This window comes from Eucalyptus grandis, chromosome 1, assembly GCF_016545825.1.
Source record: "Eucalyptus grandis isolate ANBG69807.140 chromosome 1, ASM1654582v1, whole genome shotgun sequence".
Lineage (NCBI taxonomy): Eukaryota > Viridiplantae > Streptophyta > Magnoliopsida > Myrtales > Myrtaceae > Eucalyptus > Eucalyptus grandis.
The window spans coordinates 13,252,397-13,270,386 of NC_052612.1; the positions used below are offsets into that span (position 1 = coordinate 13,252,397).

Below are 17,990 nucleotides of genomic sequence, written 5' to 3' on the forward strand. Positions count from 1 at the left end.
ATTGAACCAGCATTGATCTGATACGTGTAAGAGTGAAACCTTTAGAATGTTCATTTGATCTCCTTTGAAATTGAACTTAAAATTTCTTTTAATTTTTAAATAATTTTATTACATTTTTCTCATTTTTTTCTTTTCTTTTTCTTCCTCCTCCAGCTAGTCATTGCCTCTAGGGAGCCTCACCCTTGTCTGGCCTCAGTGAGGCCGGCGTCACCTCGCCCAACCAAGGCAAGGACTAGCTTTGCCCAACCACCATGAGGCTCAAGCAAAGTCGTTGGCCATCGCCAAGGCCTGCAATGGGTTATAGAAAGAAGAAGATAAGGAAAAGAAGGAAAAAAAAAGAGAATGCTTGATTTTAAAATTATTCCTTGGAATAAATAAGCAGCCTTTTACCCATCTGCAGTGGACGAGATGGTTCAACCCCTCAATCGAGGAAGGGGTTCGAAACTTTGCGCGACTTTCGACCGTGGGAGGTAAGTCCTTTATTCCGGTTATGCGGCGGTTCCCAAGTCACCCAAAAAAAAAATAATAATAAAAATAAGCAGCCTTTTTTTTTTTTTGATTTTATTTCAAATTTATTTTCGAAATTAAAATATTATCAAATAAATTTTTTTTTTTTTCCGCTATAAGAACAAAAGAATACCAAACAATCTCTTCACCTTTTGTAGGTTTTTCCTTCTGTAAATTTCACCGGGCAAGTGACATCATGCGATTGATGTTATTTATAATGGGAAACTGTCGATTAAATGGTCAATCTATCATCATATAATTTTATATCTTTAGGACCTGAGCAGGTCCTTAAAATGCTCATGGAGGAAACAGGCGGGAGATATGCCCTGAGGTGGGAGATTTCACGCTGTCCTCCTATTCCCTTTCTGTCGGGAAGACATAGATAGATAGGGAACTAGGAGGTTTCACGGTGGTGAAGGTAGACATCACATTAGAACTTCGGTTCTGGCTACTATCAGGTAGGCAGATATAGTAGCCTCCCGTGCCTAGAGTGAGTGATAGTAGTTAAATGCCTACATGACGTCGTCAACACGGGTTATCTCAGTTCCCTCAGTTGCGCCTTACGCAAAGGATATGTACATGCTTCGATATCGATTAAGCCGCGGAATGAGTTCTAAGGTACTAAATGAATCTACTGATAGTTCATGTCTCTTCAGTTTTTTCAAGATTCATCGTCGTCAGCCGATGAAGCGCGTGAGCCTCTGCCGCGCTGGAGCTGCAATCTCCAGCGAGTCGTCGTCCCATCCCATCCTCCATCTCTCTCCTCCTCCTCATTTCCCTTTCTCGTCTCGCCGTCGTCGAAGGTTTTCCTGGACCCTGGACCCTTGACCCTAGTTTAGACGGCCCGAGCCAGGTCTCGAGTTACGTGAGGAGAAATTGCAGGAATGGCGGTGTGCTCGCAAGTGTCGGTGATGCCTTGTGTTGCTTCGGTAAGATGTTGAAGACGACGAACCCTTTGCCTCCCCCCAGGGACTTCAGTCTGCTGTTGGGTGCTGTAGCGAGGATGAAGCACTACTCGACTGCCATCCGCTTGAGTAAGCAGCTGCGTTCGTCAGGGATTGAAGATGATCATTTTTGGCTGCATATATCGTTGAATTGCTTTTGCCAGTTAAGGCGGGTTGAAGTGGTTATGCAGGGCGGGTAACACCAGGTTGGCAATTGAATTACTAAGGGACTGGAAGATAGAAGCTGCAGCATCGATTCCTTCACATATGGCATAATAATAGATAGTCTTTGCGAGGAGGGATTGATTGTAGAGGCGTTGAGACTCCACAGCAGTTTGAGTAAGAAAGGTATCAAACCAAATGTTGTCACTTATACCTCCTTGATCCATGGTCTGCTCAATGTAGGCCAGGTGAAAGATGCTCTTGTATTGTTGAAAGAGATGACTAGCGGAGGCATCCAACCCAACATATTCACTTATAGCTCGTTGGTTCACTGCCTATGCAACATAGGCCAGTGGAAAGACGCTACTGTCTTGTTGGAGAAGATGATGAAGGCAGGAATCGAACCGAACGTGGTTACTTATACCTCCATCATTCAAGGAGTGTGCAATTCCGGCCAATTGAAAGAGGCTCGAAGACTGCTAAGTCATATGGTGCAAAGCAGAGTAATGCCAAATGTTGGAACCTTCACTGTCCTGGTGGATGCTCATTGTAAAGAGGGAATGCTTGAAGAGGCAGAGGCCATAGTCGACCAGATGATTCAATTAGGTATTGTGCCTGATATTTTCATTTATGATACATTGATGAATGGTTATTGTTTGCAAAATAGAATGGATGATGCTATGGAAGTGCTTAATTGGATGGTTGAAAGAGGCTGCTCACCTAATGTCATTTTTTATAACACCTTGATTAACAGATACTGCAAAGGGAAAAGAGTTGACAAATCAAAGATGCTGTTCCAAGAAATGCTTCAAAGGGGCTTGAATCCTGATGTCATCACGTACAACACTCTCATAAATGGATATTGCCAGGTTGGGAACCTTCAAGCAGCAGAGGAGCTACTTAATGAGATGCAATCTCGTGATCTCTCTCTAAATCATTATACTTTGATTGCTTTCCTGGATGGCTTGTGTAAAAAGCGACCAAATGACAAGGCCATGATATTGCATTGAAAGATGGAAGGTTCCAAATTCGTCCCTAACATCGTGGCTTACAATATCCTAATAAATGGCATGTGTAATGAAAGAAAGCTTGACAATGCAAAGTGGCTTTTTAACTGTTTGCATGCTCGAGGCTTTCAACCTAATATGTGGACATATAATATTCTCATGCATGGGTTGTGCAAAGAAGGATGCATGGGGGAAGCATATCAGCTTCTGAAGGAGATGGAAGGTAATGGATACTTTCCAAAAGGGGTCATTTATAACACAATAATCCCTGGAATACTAAGAAATAAGGAATATAGTAGAGCAGCGCAACTTGTTGGTGAAATGGTTCGAAGGGGTTTTTCTGCAGATGTAGCGATGATGGAATTGTGGGTTAAATATCTCGTGACAAATGGAACTTCTTTCTTTTCTGGTTGAACTCTCCATTGTCTCTGAGATCTGTCCACTTTTTCATTTGAAATGCGATGAAGAGTAAATCATATTGACTGCAAGTTTTCTTCCGAACATCATCTCATTGAGTCTCATGTCCCATTAATGAAGTTCTTTTAAGTCTGGGAGACAGTTAACTGAATCGAACCGCCCAAGATGGCATATATTTGGAGGGTTGAAGGTGGATTTTGATCCTCGTATACCTAGGTTTGGTACAAAAACTCTGTATGTGGCTAATGTGTACTCATCAGTTAGTGCTTCAGGTGCCTAATGTTTTTCAAGCAGATGAAATTAATACCAGTGATCAAGCAGTCTGAGGGTGATATTGAATTAAATAGATGTTGATAGCAATAGCTTTACAATGTAATAAAGTAAATTATGTCATAAATTCTGATTAGCCTTTTGTGTATGTGCTTTGAGAGAGAGATCCTAGTTTTCTGTTATACACCTTTTTTAGCACAATCTGATCCTTTCAATGTCCTATTTACCATAGATACTTCAACGAAGATGCATACCTTGAAGTGGATGATATTTGAATCGGTAGTGGGGAATATTTGGATCGAGCTGGGTGCTCAGATTATCACCACCGGTTGATTACATATTTGGGTTATTTGCTCTGCTTATTACAAGCAAATAACAGCGAAGTTTGAGGGATGGCTTGCCGACTAAGGAACATGGCTGCAAGTGTATGAAAACTACTTGAAGTATCTTCCCCTTTGCATCACAAGGGATTTTCTGAAAAGCATCTGATGATGGGTGAACATGAATGCCGTTGACAGACATTCCCAATGCTAGATGTCTTGAGCGGACACCAATCAACTTCATTGCAGTCAGGCCCAGATGATGTAAATTCCATTTTCTTTTCCACTGCGTCAATTGAATTACTTTTCCAACCAATAGGGTTGGCTCTCAATGGAGAGAAATTCCTTGCCATTTTTATCTGTTTTAATTACTCAGGAACACATTTTTCTGTTTGTTTTGAAGTGGATCACTTAGGACATGAGGATTTGCCTGGACAGTTTACCTCTCGTCACGCCCTCTACTCTTTGTTTGCTGACACAATCATGGTAGCGTGCAAGCATTCTGGAGACCAGTCTTTGAGCTAAGTTCATGCGTGGCTACCGTGGTGGACATGACCAATTGAACTAAGAAAAAAGACCTGTCAGGCAAAAGGATCAAATCGCAGTTCTGCATATACAACAAGAAAATCAACTCCTCAGCTGTCTCTTTTGTCCATTTCCTGATTTCAAAAAACAGGTTCATGGGCTTAGCAACTGAAGCAAAGCCACTTTTTCGATGCAACGTAAAATCTTTACAGAAAGTTGGTTTCTGAAGCATCCCCTACTGCGTTATCAATTATTGGTTTGATTCAATCTTATGCTGATAATTCCATTTTTTGTTTCATGCATTAGCTCATCCTCTGTATTTGTTTTGGCTTATGTTGATGACACTTATACGATTGGAAATGCCCAGTAACTGGTTTAACATGTGAAAAGGATTCAATACCCAAGGTTTTGTCTTTGCAAAATTTGGCTTCTTTGAAATATTTTCTTGGCATTGAAACTACTGAATCCTCACTTGGCATCTAACCTTTTATGGTGTAAATATGTTTTCAACCTCCTTAAATGATTTTCGAGTAGCTGGGGACGAAGTCATGGTGATTTCTTTCCAAATTTCAACATGGAGTCACGCTTTGAGTGCAGCTCACAAGTGGCTTTAGCAGATTTATAACCATTTCTTTTAGCCTTTGGCAGCGTTTCTTTTGACAGCGTTTCTTTAAGCAGCGTTTCCGTCTATTGATTGAGACTTTTGTTTTTGCACTATGTTTAGTAAAGATGTTCAATGCTCGAGTATTTCCGAAGTTGAAAGGCACGATGTCGATTTCGTTTTAGGCAGATGTTAATCAGGCTTTACTCTTTTCGCTTTGTCATGAACTGATTTTTTGTTTAGATTCTTTTGTAAACTCATTCAAGTATTGTAATAACAAACCCAATTAACCCAATTTAGGTTTTCTTGTTATGAAAAATCAAATTCTCTTTTAGAACTTCAAAATAACAATCGTCATAAAAAAGCGCTTGTCGTGACCATGGGCAGCCGCTGTAGGATGAGGAGAGACAGTGGAGTAGTTATGGTTCGTGTGATTCGTTGTCATGATCACCACATCCTCAATGACTTATGTCATGATGTCTGCATAAGAATCGCCATTTGGACAGGAATCGGTATTGCAAGCCCGATTAACTATGCCGGTGTGCGATCATTTAGAAAAATAGGAATAGCATATCTTTAGAGACCAGCCTCTTACGATCCCGACCATGAAGAACCATCTCTTCAAAGTGGTCCGAGACAAGGCTATCGCCTTCAAGAACGTTGAAGATAATTTTAGAAACAAAAGGTTGCAGAGAAATTGGGGTCTAGACCCGATTATTTTCATAGGGGACCCGTAGGTAGCTGGTTCCGGCGGTGCACTTCCTCCTCGCCTGTGGCTGGTTTGGTAGCCGGTTGTCCACGCCGTGCTTCTCTTTTGGTGCTGGTGTTGTAGTGTGTGTCGCGATGTGCGGCTTTTACATCTCAGCATCATTCCACTCTTTATGATATTTCATTTGGAGTGTAAGTTTCTGGTGACGGGATCTTTTGTACATTTGACATTTTCTCAATATATTTATTACCTTCTACCAAAAAAAAAAAAAAAAACTATGCCAGTGTGCGGGGCACCTTTGACAACATTGAACATCAAGGGGGATAACATTTACCATACTTTAAGGAGCATCCATAATGCAATATATAGTGTATTTTTTCTTTCCTCAACCCTCCTTTTTACTTTCCACTTTGATAGGCCCAAATCCCGACCATCTGTAGTGGCTGTGACCTATAGGTTTTCTCCTACTATTAGCATATGAACCTTTCTTCCATGGTGCCGATGCACGAACTATCTTTAAAGCTTCTCACTGTTGGTTTATAGCATGGAAACGATGCAATTTGATATTTTGCTATGGACCAAAAATGCAATTTAATCTGTTTAAGTAATTCAAAACATTTCTTTAGTTGCATTTTTCCTTTTTCCTTCGGCTAACGTGTCGTTGTACAACCTGGGCAACGGTTGGATGTGGGGAAAAAACATTAGATGAGGTGTACACTTGTATAATTTGAGCATAAACAAATTCGTCACTCTCGTTCATGAATCATTAGTGATCCTGGTTTTTCTATTTTGGAGTTGCTGGGGTTTTTATTCATTCTTTAGCTTGACCAGTACTCATAAATTCATATAAACTATAGTATTCACATGCATCATATGAGATCGCTCGCAAGAACCCACGGAATTGATGATATATCTAGAGAAATAGCCAAAAAATTTATTCCTAGGATCATATTATTGATTATCTCGATGAATATGTGGCAAACATGCTCACAAAAAACCTTTTTCTTATCTTCAATGCATCAATAAGTATTTCTTTAAAATTGAAAAAAAAAAGAAAAAACCCATATCTTGTTAATAAATAGCCAAAAGGCAACATGCGTCGATAAAAACCAGTATGTACCTAATTAAGGACGGAGCTTGAATATCTTTTTCAGTGGAATTAAAGAGTAAAGAAAATGTCCCTTGAAGTAGGTTAGTTGGGGCAACTATCCTGACATTATTAATATAGTTGCAATTAATAATAATTGATTACTGTCAGTACCCATTTTTACCACATGCTTATAACTGGCACTGAGTTATTGGTGTCCACTTTTACCATGTGACCTTATCACGGGGTCGAAATCTCAGCCTGTTTATTCAACGATGCTAAGAAATTTATTGAGTTCGACTTAGTGAAACTCGACCTAGCTAGGGAAGCTCGACTTACTTTCTCGACCCACTTCCCGGCCTATTGTTGCTGTGTTGAGTTTCGTGGAATTGAGTGAAACATGGTTGCTATGCGGCTTGTGAAATTAGTTCTAAGAAGGAAATATTTTCAAGCGTTTGTAAGTGGGTAAAGTTGTAATCATGTAGGTCGAAACGGTTAAAAGAGCGAAGTATATATGTGCATGCATGAGATTAGATTATTCAAAGGGCAATCAAATGGAAACCTCGAAAATTATGTGGTTGTTGGAGTCAAGGACTTGGGGGAAAATATAGAGAAAAGAAAATTATTTTTTATTATTTTTATTTTTTTCGTTTTCCTTTCTTTTTTCTTTCCTTTTTTTACTTTCCTTTTCTCCTTTGCCAACCACCACTGGACCTCGTTGATGGCCAACAAAGGTTGATAGCCTTAGGTGAGGGCAACCTGTGCCCTCATTGGCCTAGCGAGGGCAACCCTTGCTCAATTTGATGAGGCGCAACCCTCCATGGGGAGGATCACCTTCACCAAGTGAGATGAGGGATGCTTGAGGCCAATGACCTCCACCAGCAAGGTCCAGCAATGGCTGGCAGAGGGAAAAAAAGAAGAAATGAAGGAAAATAAAAAAAGGAAATGAAGGAAAAAATAAAAATAATATAAAAAAAAATTTTGCAAAAATATTAAAATACTATTAAAAATAATCAACATACAGTTAAAATGGTATCCATATCAATGATTTTTTTTTAAAAAATTAGCTAGATGAACTCAATTAGTAAAAAGTAAAAATGTTTAGAATTCAATTAAGAAAAATGAAAACTTAAACTCAATTGGTAAAAATGTAATAAGTTTAAAACTTTTTGGACAATTCCTCCATTAATTGAGAACACCTGGAGAATTATCTCGTATGTTCCCCGATTTCCATCAACATCTCTTTGTCACGACCACTGATTGATCACCAACAATTGCACTGTTGGAGTCCATTTTGATTTGTTCTTTTATGAGTTCCTTAATGGGAAGTAATGCTTTCTATGGCACGATTTGAAGGTAGGCCTTCGTCGAGTACCACGAACTTATTCGGAAGTGTGAAGTAGGAGATCAGATTCAACACGTGGGTTTCGCATTGGCTACAATCCTTCTCTAGTTGCTTCGTCAATCGGAGCACGTCAAATCGAGACTAATTATCCATTATTTTATACTCACATGCTATTAATTTGAAGGTGCATTTATTTAGCAAATAATTAATAATATGGAAAATAATCTCTTGAAAATAATCACTTATATCATTTACAAAAATTAACGAAAAAATATTTTCATGTTCAGTAAAAATGGTTATGAAATCATTTGAAGCTATTTCTTAACCATATCTACGTCATTTCCTTCGATACCTTAACTGGGAAAATGTAGAGCTGAGCCTGCGGTTACGAGGAAGGTCTCGAAAAGGAGGCTGATGATGTGGATATACCATTGTTCAGAATAAATAAATAAAAACATTTTAAACTTAAATATATGGATAAATCATATATCATACTAAATTTTTAATATTCTTATAAGTTAAAAATATTGCAGATATTTTTGGTAGATAAAAGGCAAATTAGGTCCTCCCTATCTTTAGGAATTAGGTCCCCAGATGTAACTTCCCAATCTTTAATATTTTAAGCTGATGAATACAAATAAAATATGAAATTGCATTTTTATGTTCGGGTTAGGCCTTATGCCCAGCCTACCAAAACTCCAAAAGGTCCAGGCCCAATAAGAATTGAAGGGTGATGGAACTGAGGTCCTCCTTCTGTTTTTCTAAATCTCATTTTCTAATACAAAATTTTACATATAAAAAAAATCATTTTTGAAAAAAAAAATCACCAAATAATAGATTTATAAAGTTTCACGGTAATGTTTTAATATAATCGCGTCTTTTCATTCTTAATTGTTTGGTCAAGCAAGACCTAAAACCAAACCTCTTGCTCTTCAATAATTAAGCAAAACTAGATTGAGGTATCTCTTTTACTTTCATTAGGCTCTCTTCAATTTTATAATCTTCATCCTTGTAGAAATACTATCTTCAATTTTCAGTTCTCCATAATTATTCAATATTACATTGCATCCACACGATTAAGAAAAATCCAATTCCTCTATACAATTTACCCAAAAAAAAAAAAAAAACATTAAAGAAAGATCTCCATGCACATCATTGACTCCTCAATGACTTGTCCAGAAGATGCCTTCGAAGTTCATGGAATATAATATTTCAAACTAGTCATACTCATGGACAGAGCAGCCTTAATTTAAGGCCCTTGAAAAGGGGGATTTATAGATAATCTGTATTTCCGCGTTGATTAAGATATTAGGGTCGACAAAGATAGTGGAGCCCATGGACATCGAGGTGGTTCAAAGGCTCTTTTCAGTTCTCAGCATCACAAGCACATACAAAAGATAACATCACGAGATTCTGATCTTGTACATGTCCATGATCTTGTTCATGGGGTTGATCTAGTCCTAGTATGAAATTTTTTCCTGGTTTGTCATATCAAAAGCATGAATCAAGAATTCATGGAGAAAAAGGACTTGATGAGAAGAATAATTAAGGCTAACAACAACGTCTATACTCTAGACGCTGACAATAACAATAAATAAATAAAAAAGACTAATCTTTGTTACACAGACCGTGTCAATCTTATTTAAACGTAGAAGAAGTTTGATTACACGGTCTGCGTAGCCAGTCGATAGTCAATTACTAGAAAGGTCTGTTTTAAATTTTCGGCTTACAAATATCTACTTATCAAAATAGGTTTAGGAGTTAATAAACAGTAAAATGACAAAAAACCCACAAATTGAGGGACTGTTCCTAAGGGGCCCATCGAATTATTAAATTAAATTTGATTATTTTATGATATTTTTATGTTTCCCAACATTTAATGGGTCTATTTAGAAACAATTAGATGATAACAAATTTATCGAAGATATGCATTCGTTATTGCTATCTAACAATTTATATAAAAATATCTATTTATTTATGATTTCAAACAGCGCACTCAATATAAGGCGGAATATTAATACACAAATCAAGGAAGTGGAAGAAAGATAAACTAATGATCACGAGTGGCTACCACCCAAATTACTTCTTTTTTTAAGGGAAAAAAACAGAAAAAAGAAAAAGAGAAAGGGCGGAAATATATGAGCAGACTAATTAAGACTTAATATCAGCGGTTAGATCAATCAGACATTAATCAATATAAATTAGGTGTGGGATCAAATGTCATATTCAATAGCATTGAAAATTCACGGAGAAGATAGAGGCACCAAATTTGCATACGTGAAGGAGCCCAATATTGAATCACGGAAGATTCGTGGATGGTGGTCAAGAGTCAACCATGTGGACGGCCCAAAAAATTTAAATTAGCAATTAGTCAAAGTTTTATGATTAATTAGAGACGATGCAATGATTTGGGACTTCAAAACCATAATTTTTATTTTTTAATTAATTTCTTGTTTGCATGTCCATTTCAATCCGATGTTGATGTGCTAAAAGGCATTTTTGTGCATGCCTATCATCTCTTATGTGGTGATCTTCTCTTTAGCTTTGCCCTAAAGCATGAGTCTGAAAGAGCAGGACCAGCTAGAAGATCGCCAGGAGAGCTTCTCCTTCAGCACCTATGACTTCTCGTCGTCCTCCTTCGGCGTCGTCCTGTCCGACGGCGAGGATAGCGATGAGTCGTACATCGAGATCGAGCTCGAGCGATCCAAATCTTACGGGACCGGCGGCATCCAATCCGACGACGAGGATGGCGAGATAGAGCTGCGCATATCGATTTCGTCCCACCTCCCCTTTCCCCAGCTCGCGATTCCGAGCTTCAGCCAAGCGGTGGATGCCGCGGAGAGCGGAAGCAGCCGGTCATCTCCGTCCACCACATACACTTCGACTTCTTCAGTTTCATCAAAAGCACCCGATGACAACAAGAAGGCGACGGAATCGAAGGAAATTTTCGGCGGCCGGAGAGGCGCGGTGCAGTTTCCAGCCGTCAGCCGACTACTGAGTATGCTCATATCGAGCTTGAAGGTTCCGCCGGAGATTTGCCAAGAAAAAGATGTTGCTTGCAGCAACGAAAAGCAAGACAAGAAGACTGAGACGCTGCGATCGAGGTACTTTAATAACCTAGATTCAGATGCGTCCCCTTGTCCTTGAAGCTGTCCTAAATTCATCATTCTATACTCTTGTGCATGGAAAGTAGCTTTACATACCATTTTTTTGTTGAATTTCAAAGGAAGCCATCATCGAAGACGAGAACGACTACGAACGGAGGCATCATGAAGTTCTTCATCAAGCTCCGAGCCATGCAAGCGAAAGCCCTCTTGGCCCGGATCATGAAGACCCGCGACGCGGTCGCAGCCGATCCCAAAGGCAAGAAGAGGACTTCGGGCAGGGAAAGGAAGCAAAAACTGGAGGAAACGCGCGAGTTTTACCAGAGGATGTCAGCCAGCAAATCCGCCAAGAGTTCGTCACCATCGCCGTCGTCATCAGCTGGGACAAACCAGTGTTACAACAAGAGCTCGTCCGTGAGGATGAATAACAACGGTGATGATGGGTTGTTCATTCCGAAGATGAGTGGCAAAAAGAGTGTCGCGGAGGCTTTGAACAGAGGTCGGATCAAGAGAACGCCGTCCTCGTCGTCGTCGGTGAGTTGTCCAAGTTCCATTAGGTGCTCTCCTCTTCATGCCGGCGAGAACTCTATTCAGGCGGCGATTGTTCATTGCAAGAACTCGTTTGCTCCGTTCCCTGGATTTTACTTTTGATCTTCACTGTAAGTTAGATTCGCGAGATGTATTGGAATTGTGTGGCAATAGTAATAGCGAGAGAGATGGACTTTATTTTTTTATCTTCACTTCACTGTACACTGGATTTTACTTTTGATCTTCCCTTGGAGGAATATCTCCCTGAGCTAGAAGTTATGGATGCCATTCATATGCAAACCTACTAGCATATATATTTTATGTTTGCAGCCAGCCAATTATAAAACTTTAATTTTACGATTTGGTATGATAGAATGGAATGAAATAATGATTCAAAACATTTTTGTTTAGTAACCTGCGGAATGGACTAAGAGGAGCATTCTTGTGTTTAGTTATCACCAAGCGCTCTGAGAAAGGAATGGGAGAATTATCAAAAAAGCCATGAACTCATTGTTTGTTTGTCAATTTAGTCATAAACTTTCAAATTTGCCTATCTTAAACTTTTTGACAATTTTCCAATGTAGTGGTTTAGATAGTGCCAATGTGGCATGAGAGATGTTGACATTGACGATCTTTACAATTTTTTTTTTAATTTCTTGGAAACTTTTTCTTTTTTTTCTTTTTATTTTCCTATTCTTTTGTTCATTTTTCCTCCGCCTGTTGTCAACCACAAGTAAGACCATGACATCCTCGCCGAATCTAGATAAGGGAATCGTGACGGATGAGAGTTGAGTTGCCCTTGCCAAAATTTAGGCGAGGGGTGGCTGGCAAGGGTGACCTTCACTAGCCATCGCTAAGACCTATCGACCAATGGAAGAAGAAGATAAACAATAGATTACAAAGAAAGAAATAAAGGGAAAATTATTAAATCATCTAAGTTAATGTCAGTTTTGTCATGTAAAATGGTTGGCGTTGATGCATGACCGACGCTGGCTACACCACGTCTATATTGAAAAATCATCAAAAGATTTAAGACTACATTGACATAATTGGAAAAATTAGAATTGAATTGGTAGCTGTACAATAGGTTTAGTACTTTTTAACAATTTTCCTGAAAAAGAATTAAATGATAAATAGACTCAAATTTTATAAATTTGCATTAATATTATGATAATTGGTAATTCTTAAGTATAATTTAAAATTATAATCAATGAACCATAAAAAAATTTTTCCAAATATAATTTGGAATTATTGATCACTTAATATTAATATTATTACCAATTAGTTATAGGTCATTCATATTAATTATTAGGTTAATACCACCAAAATCCCTAAACTAGTACACTTGTGTTATATTTATTCTAAACTAATTTCTATGTCACAAAAACTCCTTAATTTTACGCCAATGCCACATTTATTCCAAATTAATACACTCATGCCATGTTTATCTTAATCTAATTTTTATGCCATAAACAATTCCAAACTAGTACACCCCCGTTATATTTGCCCTAAACTAGTGCAGCCATACTACATCTACCCCAAAAAATCCTAGATTTATCACAACTTGGTTTAACTATTGCATGTGTCTATCAATTTAGGATAAATATGACATGTGCATATTAATTTGAATTTTTTGTGACACAAAAATAATTTTTGGTAAATGTGGCATGGGTGCATCAATTTGAGGTTCCTAGTGGTATTAGTAATAATTATTATGTCTAATCAGATAGAATGATAATTGAAATATGAAATCTAATTTAGAAATGTTAATTACTTTAATTTGATCATATTATTCATTCATTATAATTTGTTAAATTATGAAATGAATTTTTAAAATATTATTTATTTTATTAAAATTTCTAATTATATTTTATAGTACAATTGCAAATATAGGTAATTGATTACATTTCATACTTTGGTTATACTGATATGATTAATAAATTTTAATAATTTTTTTAGGCCATTCCTTTCCCGTGCCGCTAATCAAACATAACATTAGTACTGATAACTATACTATCAAATTCAAAGTAAATGCCGACCCTTCAAACAACTCGATGTAAGAAGTCTCTGAATTATTGTAAATTGTTCAATAAAGTCCCCTAACTTCTTTCTTTGGCGATTAAACTTCTCAAATGGATGCTTTTTTGTTCGAGTTAGTGCTTCTGTTTAAAAAAGGACTTTAAAATGCTGACATGTTGGTTAAGTAGCCGTGAAATGAAAACATGGGATCTTACTTGGCTTTAGAAAAATTAGAAGCAAAATAATAAAGGGTGCATAATTGAAAATAAAAACAAGATAATTACTAAAATTTCAAAAATAAGAAAATTTGAAAAAGTAAACTGAGGTCAGGGAGGCGTTGTGTCGCGGGGTCGCCCAACCTGGCGAGCGATGATTGGAATTTCATGCGATGTCTGGGTTTGCGCAACCTTTGTTGACGATTGGCAACCCCAACCAATTCTGGATTGCAAGCTTGCTACTCAAATGGCACCATATCAAGAAAACAAGGTAACATCAGAAAATGACAACTCAACGAGTAAAGTTCCATTAAAATGGCCATCAATCTTGAATTGACACCCTTCAATTTGATTGAAAAAAAAAATAAAATTTGCCAACTCCATTGCAATCTCAAACCCTAAAGCTCACATCTAGTGACGGGTTACATCAGGAAATAACCAAATGGAGAATTATTAAGAGCAAAGTGAGATTGAATGCCAAATCTAGCTCGTCTCAAGTTGCGCGATCCCAGCCACCACTGGAAAGGGCGTGATGGCCTTGGCGTGTGGGCCTTGCCACCTCCACTAATATGTCGGTTCACATCGGTATTTGCATTTCTTTTTATTAGAAAAATTGACTTTACCGAAAGAAGAATATAGTTTAGTGACCCAATTGTACAAAAAAAAAAAATGAGAGACTTGAACGAACAATTTACAATAATTTAGAGAACTGTTATATCCTTCCTATCAAGTAGGGAATGGGCATTTCATTGGAAATGCTGCCACATTTGAAAATTCATATAAAACTTTTAAACAATTTTACAAACATTCTTAATATGAAAAAAAATAAAAAATTTAAATATTATTAGGATGCATTTATTTCGTTGAAAATGATTTGAAATATATATATTTTTAGAAATGATCGCTTATATTACTTATAAAAATGAATAAATGAAAATATTTTCATCATTAATAAAAATATTTAGACATAAATTATTATTGATAATAATAAAAAATTTCATCAACTAATTATTTAAAGATATGAGCGATCATTTTTTTTTTAAATATAGTTATCAAATCATGTAATTTTCGCGAAACAAATAGAGTCTTAATGAGTATTCGATATTTTTGAATAGCTACTCATATAATGCATTCCCAATTTTTAAAAATCCCTATCCTCAATTTCTTTCTAAATATCCCCCACATTCATCTCAAATTGGGGGCAAACTAGTATAATTTTGGTTGCATCCAACTTATTTTTAGATTTTTTTGATAATTTGTAATAGAGTAATTGCAAAATACTGCTAGCGACGAGAGTGAAGAGGGTGATGAGGAGACAATTTGGCAATGAGAAATCTAGAAATTTTAAAATAGTTATGAGATAAATTATTTTGGGAATGGCTCTTTTAGGAGATTTATTTTGGAAAAAAAAAAAAGAAAATCGATTTTCCAGCAATAATGAAAATAGGTATGTCTGAGGACGGTACGAAACCCTAGCAAACCGAGCTCAAACGTGCGCCCTGATCAGGCTCGCCTCCTCTCTTGCAAGCGGAGCGAGCGCAGTAACATCCCGTTCGCCTTAATCCTCGGTCACGAGACTAACATCCACTCTCTCTCTCTCTCTCTATCTTTCTCTCTCTCTGCGCGTTCCAAGCCCACCAAACGATCAAGGCCATTGAGGTACGCTTTACTGTTGAAGCTAAGCTTCTTGGAATCGCTTCTTCAGAGCCACGAGGCTTGGTTTTACGAAGCAAAAGTTAATCTTTTTGCCGGACCCAGATTTTGTTTTCAAATAACGTTGTTGGGTCGGCATTGGTTTGTGGTGGGGATGTTCTTTTCTCATGTGGGTGGCCGATAGTGCTGTCGTATTGCGTTTCTTTGCTTTGCTGTTATCTGGCTAATCTTTCGGTGATAGAGTAAACTGATGTTTTAAGTGGTTGTTTAGTGCTGCTGTTCGAATGGCTAAATAGTTGTTTGATTGTTTTTTTTTTGGTTATTCTGGGTGCATTTCGTATGGCCTAGGACACTGCCTTCATTGGTCTTTTGGCAAATTCAAGTTTTAAGCTTTGAGCCCTTGGGATTTCTCTGGAAGAATGTACAATAGGCCGCAGTTAATGACAAAGCCTGTGGATTACTCGTGCTGTTCTTCTGTTTTGTGGGACTGATCAGGGAGTTATGTTACTCACTTGACTGGTCGTTTTGTTTTCAAAACTTGGCTGAAAAGAATCTTGTGTTGGAATGTGATTAGCCGTGCGGGTTGGTTTGTGTTGGGTATAAGAGCGTGATAATGGAATACATGTGGTTGTTCATACAGACTATTAAAGTGGAAGTCCTCTGCTTAGAGTTTGGTCCAAAACTCCCTGACATGGCTTATTCTTACCCAAGAACTGTGCTATCATTATTGGATTGATTACTTTTTGCTTCTGGTCACGTGAGTTTTTCTTGTTCTTTTTTCCCAACAGGTTCTTGCATTAGTTTGACAGTCTTCTGCCATGACTCTTCTGGAGCTTATAACCAAGGCTGCTAGTGGTGACAACTTGACAGATTCTGAGTCAGAATATCCAGTCACCCTGAACCCAGACCATATTCTTCAGAATTTGAAGCCTAAACAAGAAGATGGAGATCCTCTATCTCTTGTTTGCCCTGTTACAGGATGGCAAGTCTCACAGACTGATTCCCAGCTCATTGATTTAGTTGGCAAATTCTCTAACAACCTAAAACAAAAGCTCAAGGACACTAACAAATTTGACAGGAATGCGTTTTTTGAAATTCTGGACCCTTTTCTTGAGAAAGTTCTTCAGATTATTGGAATTTCAGTTGGAGTTTCTCGAAAGCATAGAAAGTATACAGAGGTTTTGATTGAGAACGCGGGTACATTCTTGGGTAAAGATGTCATGTCCTTGATTTTGGAAGCATGTGTGGCTCTGAATTTATGGGAACTCGTGAAATGTATGATTATTTGTGGGATTGTTGATCATTCGTGCTATTCGAAATTAATATTCAATCTATTGCTGAAGAGGAGGTCGGATTTGGTTTGTCTTTGCATTAAGCATGCCCCAGTTCTTCATGTAGATGAGCTGGTTTGCATCTTGAAGTACTTCCTTTGTCCACCTAAAGATGCCTTGGATAGCATGGTCACTGTGAGTAAAGAATTGGAAAGCCAGGGCATGTCAGCTATCACAAAGGCAAGTGATAAGAATCTTACAGAGAAGGAAGTTGGAGTTGCGAGGGATGCTGCGATTCTGCTTATGGTTGCTTATGATGGTTTTACTATTTCCGAGCTTTGTTTGCATCATTTGTTAGCAGTGGCGAACATCGATGAAGTGATGTTGTCATCTGCCATAAGCAAATTGAATGGAGAAGAGATGGCAAGTTTTCTCAGTTATCTGGAGAAGTGGCTGAAGAAGTATGAAAAGTTTCCTCAAGCATGCCCGTGTCCACAAGGGTCATCCATGCTGGGATTGTGGGCTTGTGATTTGGTTCCTAAACTTGAAGATGTTGTTAGATGCCTCAGCTTGGTGCTGGACACAAACTTCTCCTCTTTGGTGTTGCATCCGGAGTTCCACAGACAATTGACATCTATGCATGGCCTTGTGTCTTCTTTGGCTGCTGAAGCGAGACTATGCTGTTCGCTGGACAATACCATCGAGAGTTTGATGAATGCAAGTCAAAGTTGCGTGCTCTAGAATCTGTTATTATTTTTGCATTGTCAATCATTTGGTCACAGGGGCAACATTGAGGGATCTCCTATAGAGGAGTATTGCGATGCGAGTGTACTTTAGATGTAGAAAAATGGAAATTGTATGTTGAGATTTTGTAGTCATTATAAGGTACGTTCTGGGGTTCAATCTTTCCAGACATTTGCTGCTCTCTGTTTCTCTTCCCCCTCCCTCCCAAATGATGTTCCTGCCACCTGATCATTTGTTAAAAAAATTAGGCAGGTTTCAATTTCCATATGATTAGAGGCTAGCCAGAGATGATGCTTTTGCAAATTCGTTCTCTTTCGTTCAGTATTCGGCATGAGCTCTCTTCAACTGAAGGATTTTCACCAGATATAGGGAAGAAAATCCGGATCTAAAATTGTGAACTCGGTGTGCAAGAATGCCAAGGCCAAAAGGCGCGACTCGCCAGTTTTCTTTTTATTCCCCCCTTTCTACTCCCCTTCCCGCCTCTTCAATGTTGAGCTGAAGCAGGAAAATCACCATGTAGCCAATGACTGAGGATAGAGCTCGTTGAGTTTCTGAAAATACG

The 17,990-nt window shown here is 38.1% G+C and overlaps 3 protein-coding genes across 3 annotated transcripts; all 3 read left to right on the forward strand.

Moving 5' to 3' along the window:
• The first annotated feature begins 1,441 nt into the window (after nt 1–1,441).
• Nucleotides 1,442–2,623, forward strand: LOC104454119 (pentatricopeptide repeat-containing protein At1g62680, mitochondrial). The gene is made up of 2 exons (XM_039316788.1): nt 1,442–1,541; nt 1,857–2,623. Exons 1-2 carry the CDS (start codon nt 1,442–1,444, stop codon nt 2,621–2,623), a joined length of 867 nt encoding a protein of 288 aa, XP_039172722.1.
• Nucleotides 2,624–10,406: 7,783 nt separating this feature from the next.
• LOC104433141 lies at nt 10,407–11,859 on the forward strand. The gene is made up of 2 exons (XM_010045799.3): nt 10,407–10,998; nt 11,121–11,859. Exons 1-2 carry the CDS (start codon nt 10,451–10,453, stop codon nt 11,647–11,649), a joined length of 1,077 nt encoding a protein of 358 aa, XP_010044101.2. The 5' UTR covers nt 10,407–10,450; the 3' UTR covers nt 11,650–11,859.
• Nucleotides 11,860–15,228: 3,369 nt separating this feature from the next.
• On the forward strand, nt 15,229–17,607 carry LOC104433130. The gene is made up of 2 exons (XM_010045789.3): nt 15,229–15,419; nt 16,202–17,607. The coding sequence occupies exon 2, from the start codon at nt 16,232–16,234 to the stop codon at nt 17,423–17,425; it is 1,194 nt and encodes a 397-aa protein (XP_010044091.2). The 5' UTR covers nt 15,229–15,419; nt 16,202–16,231; the 3' UTR covers nt 17,426–17,607.
• The last annotated feature ends 383 nt before the right edge of the window (nt 17,608–17,990 follow it).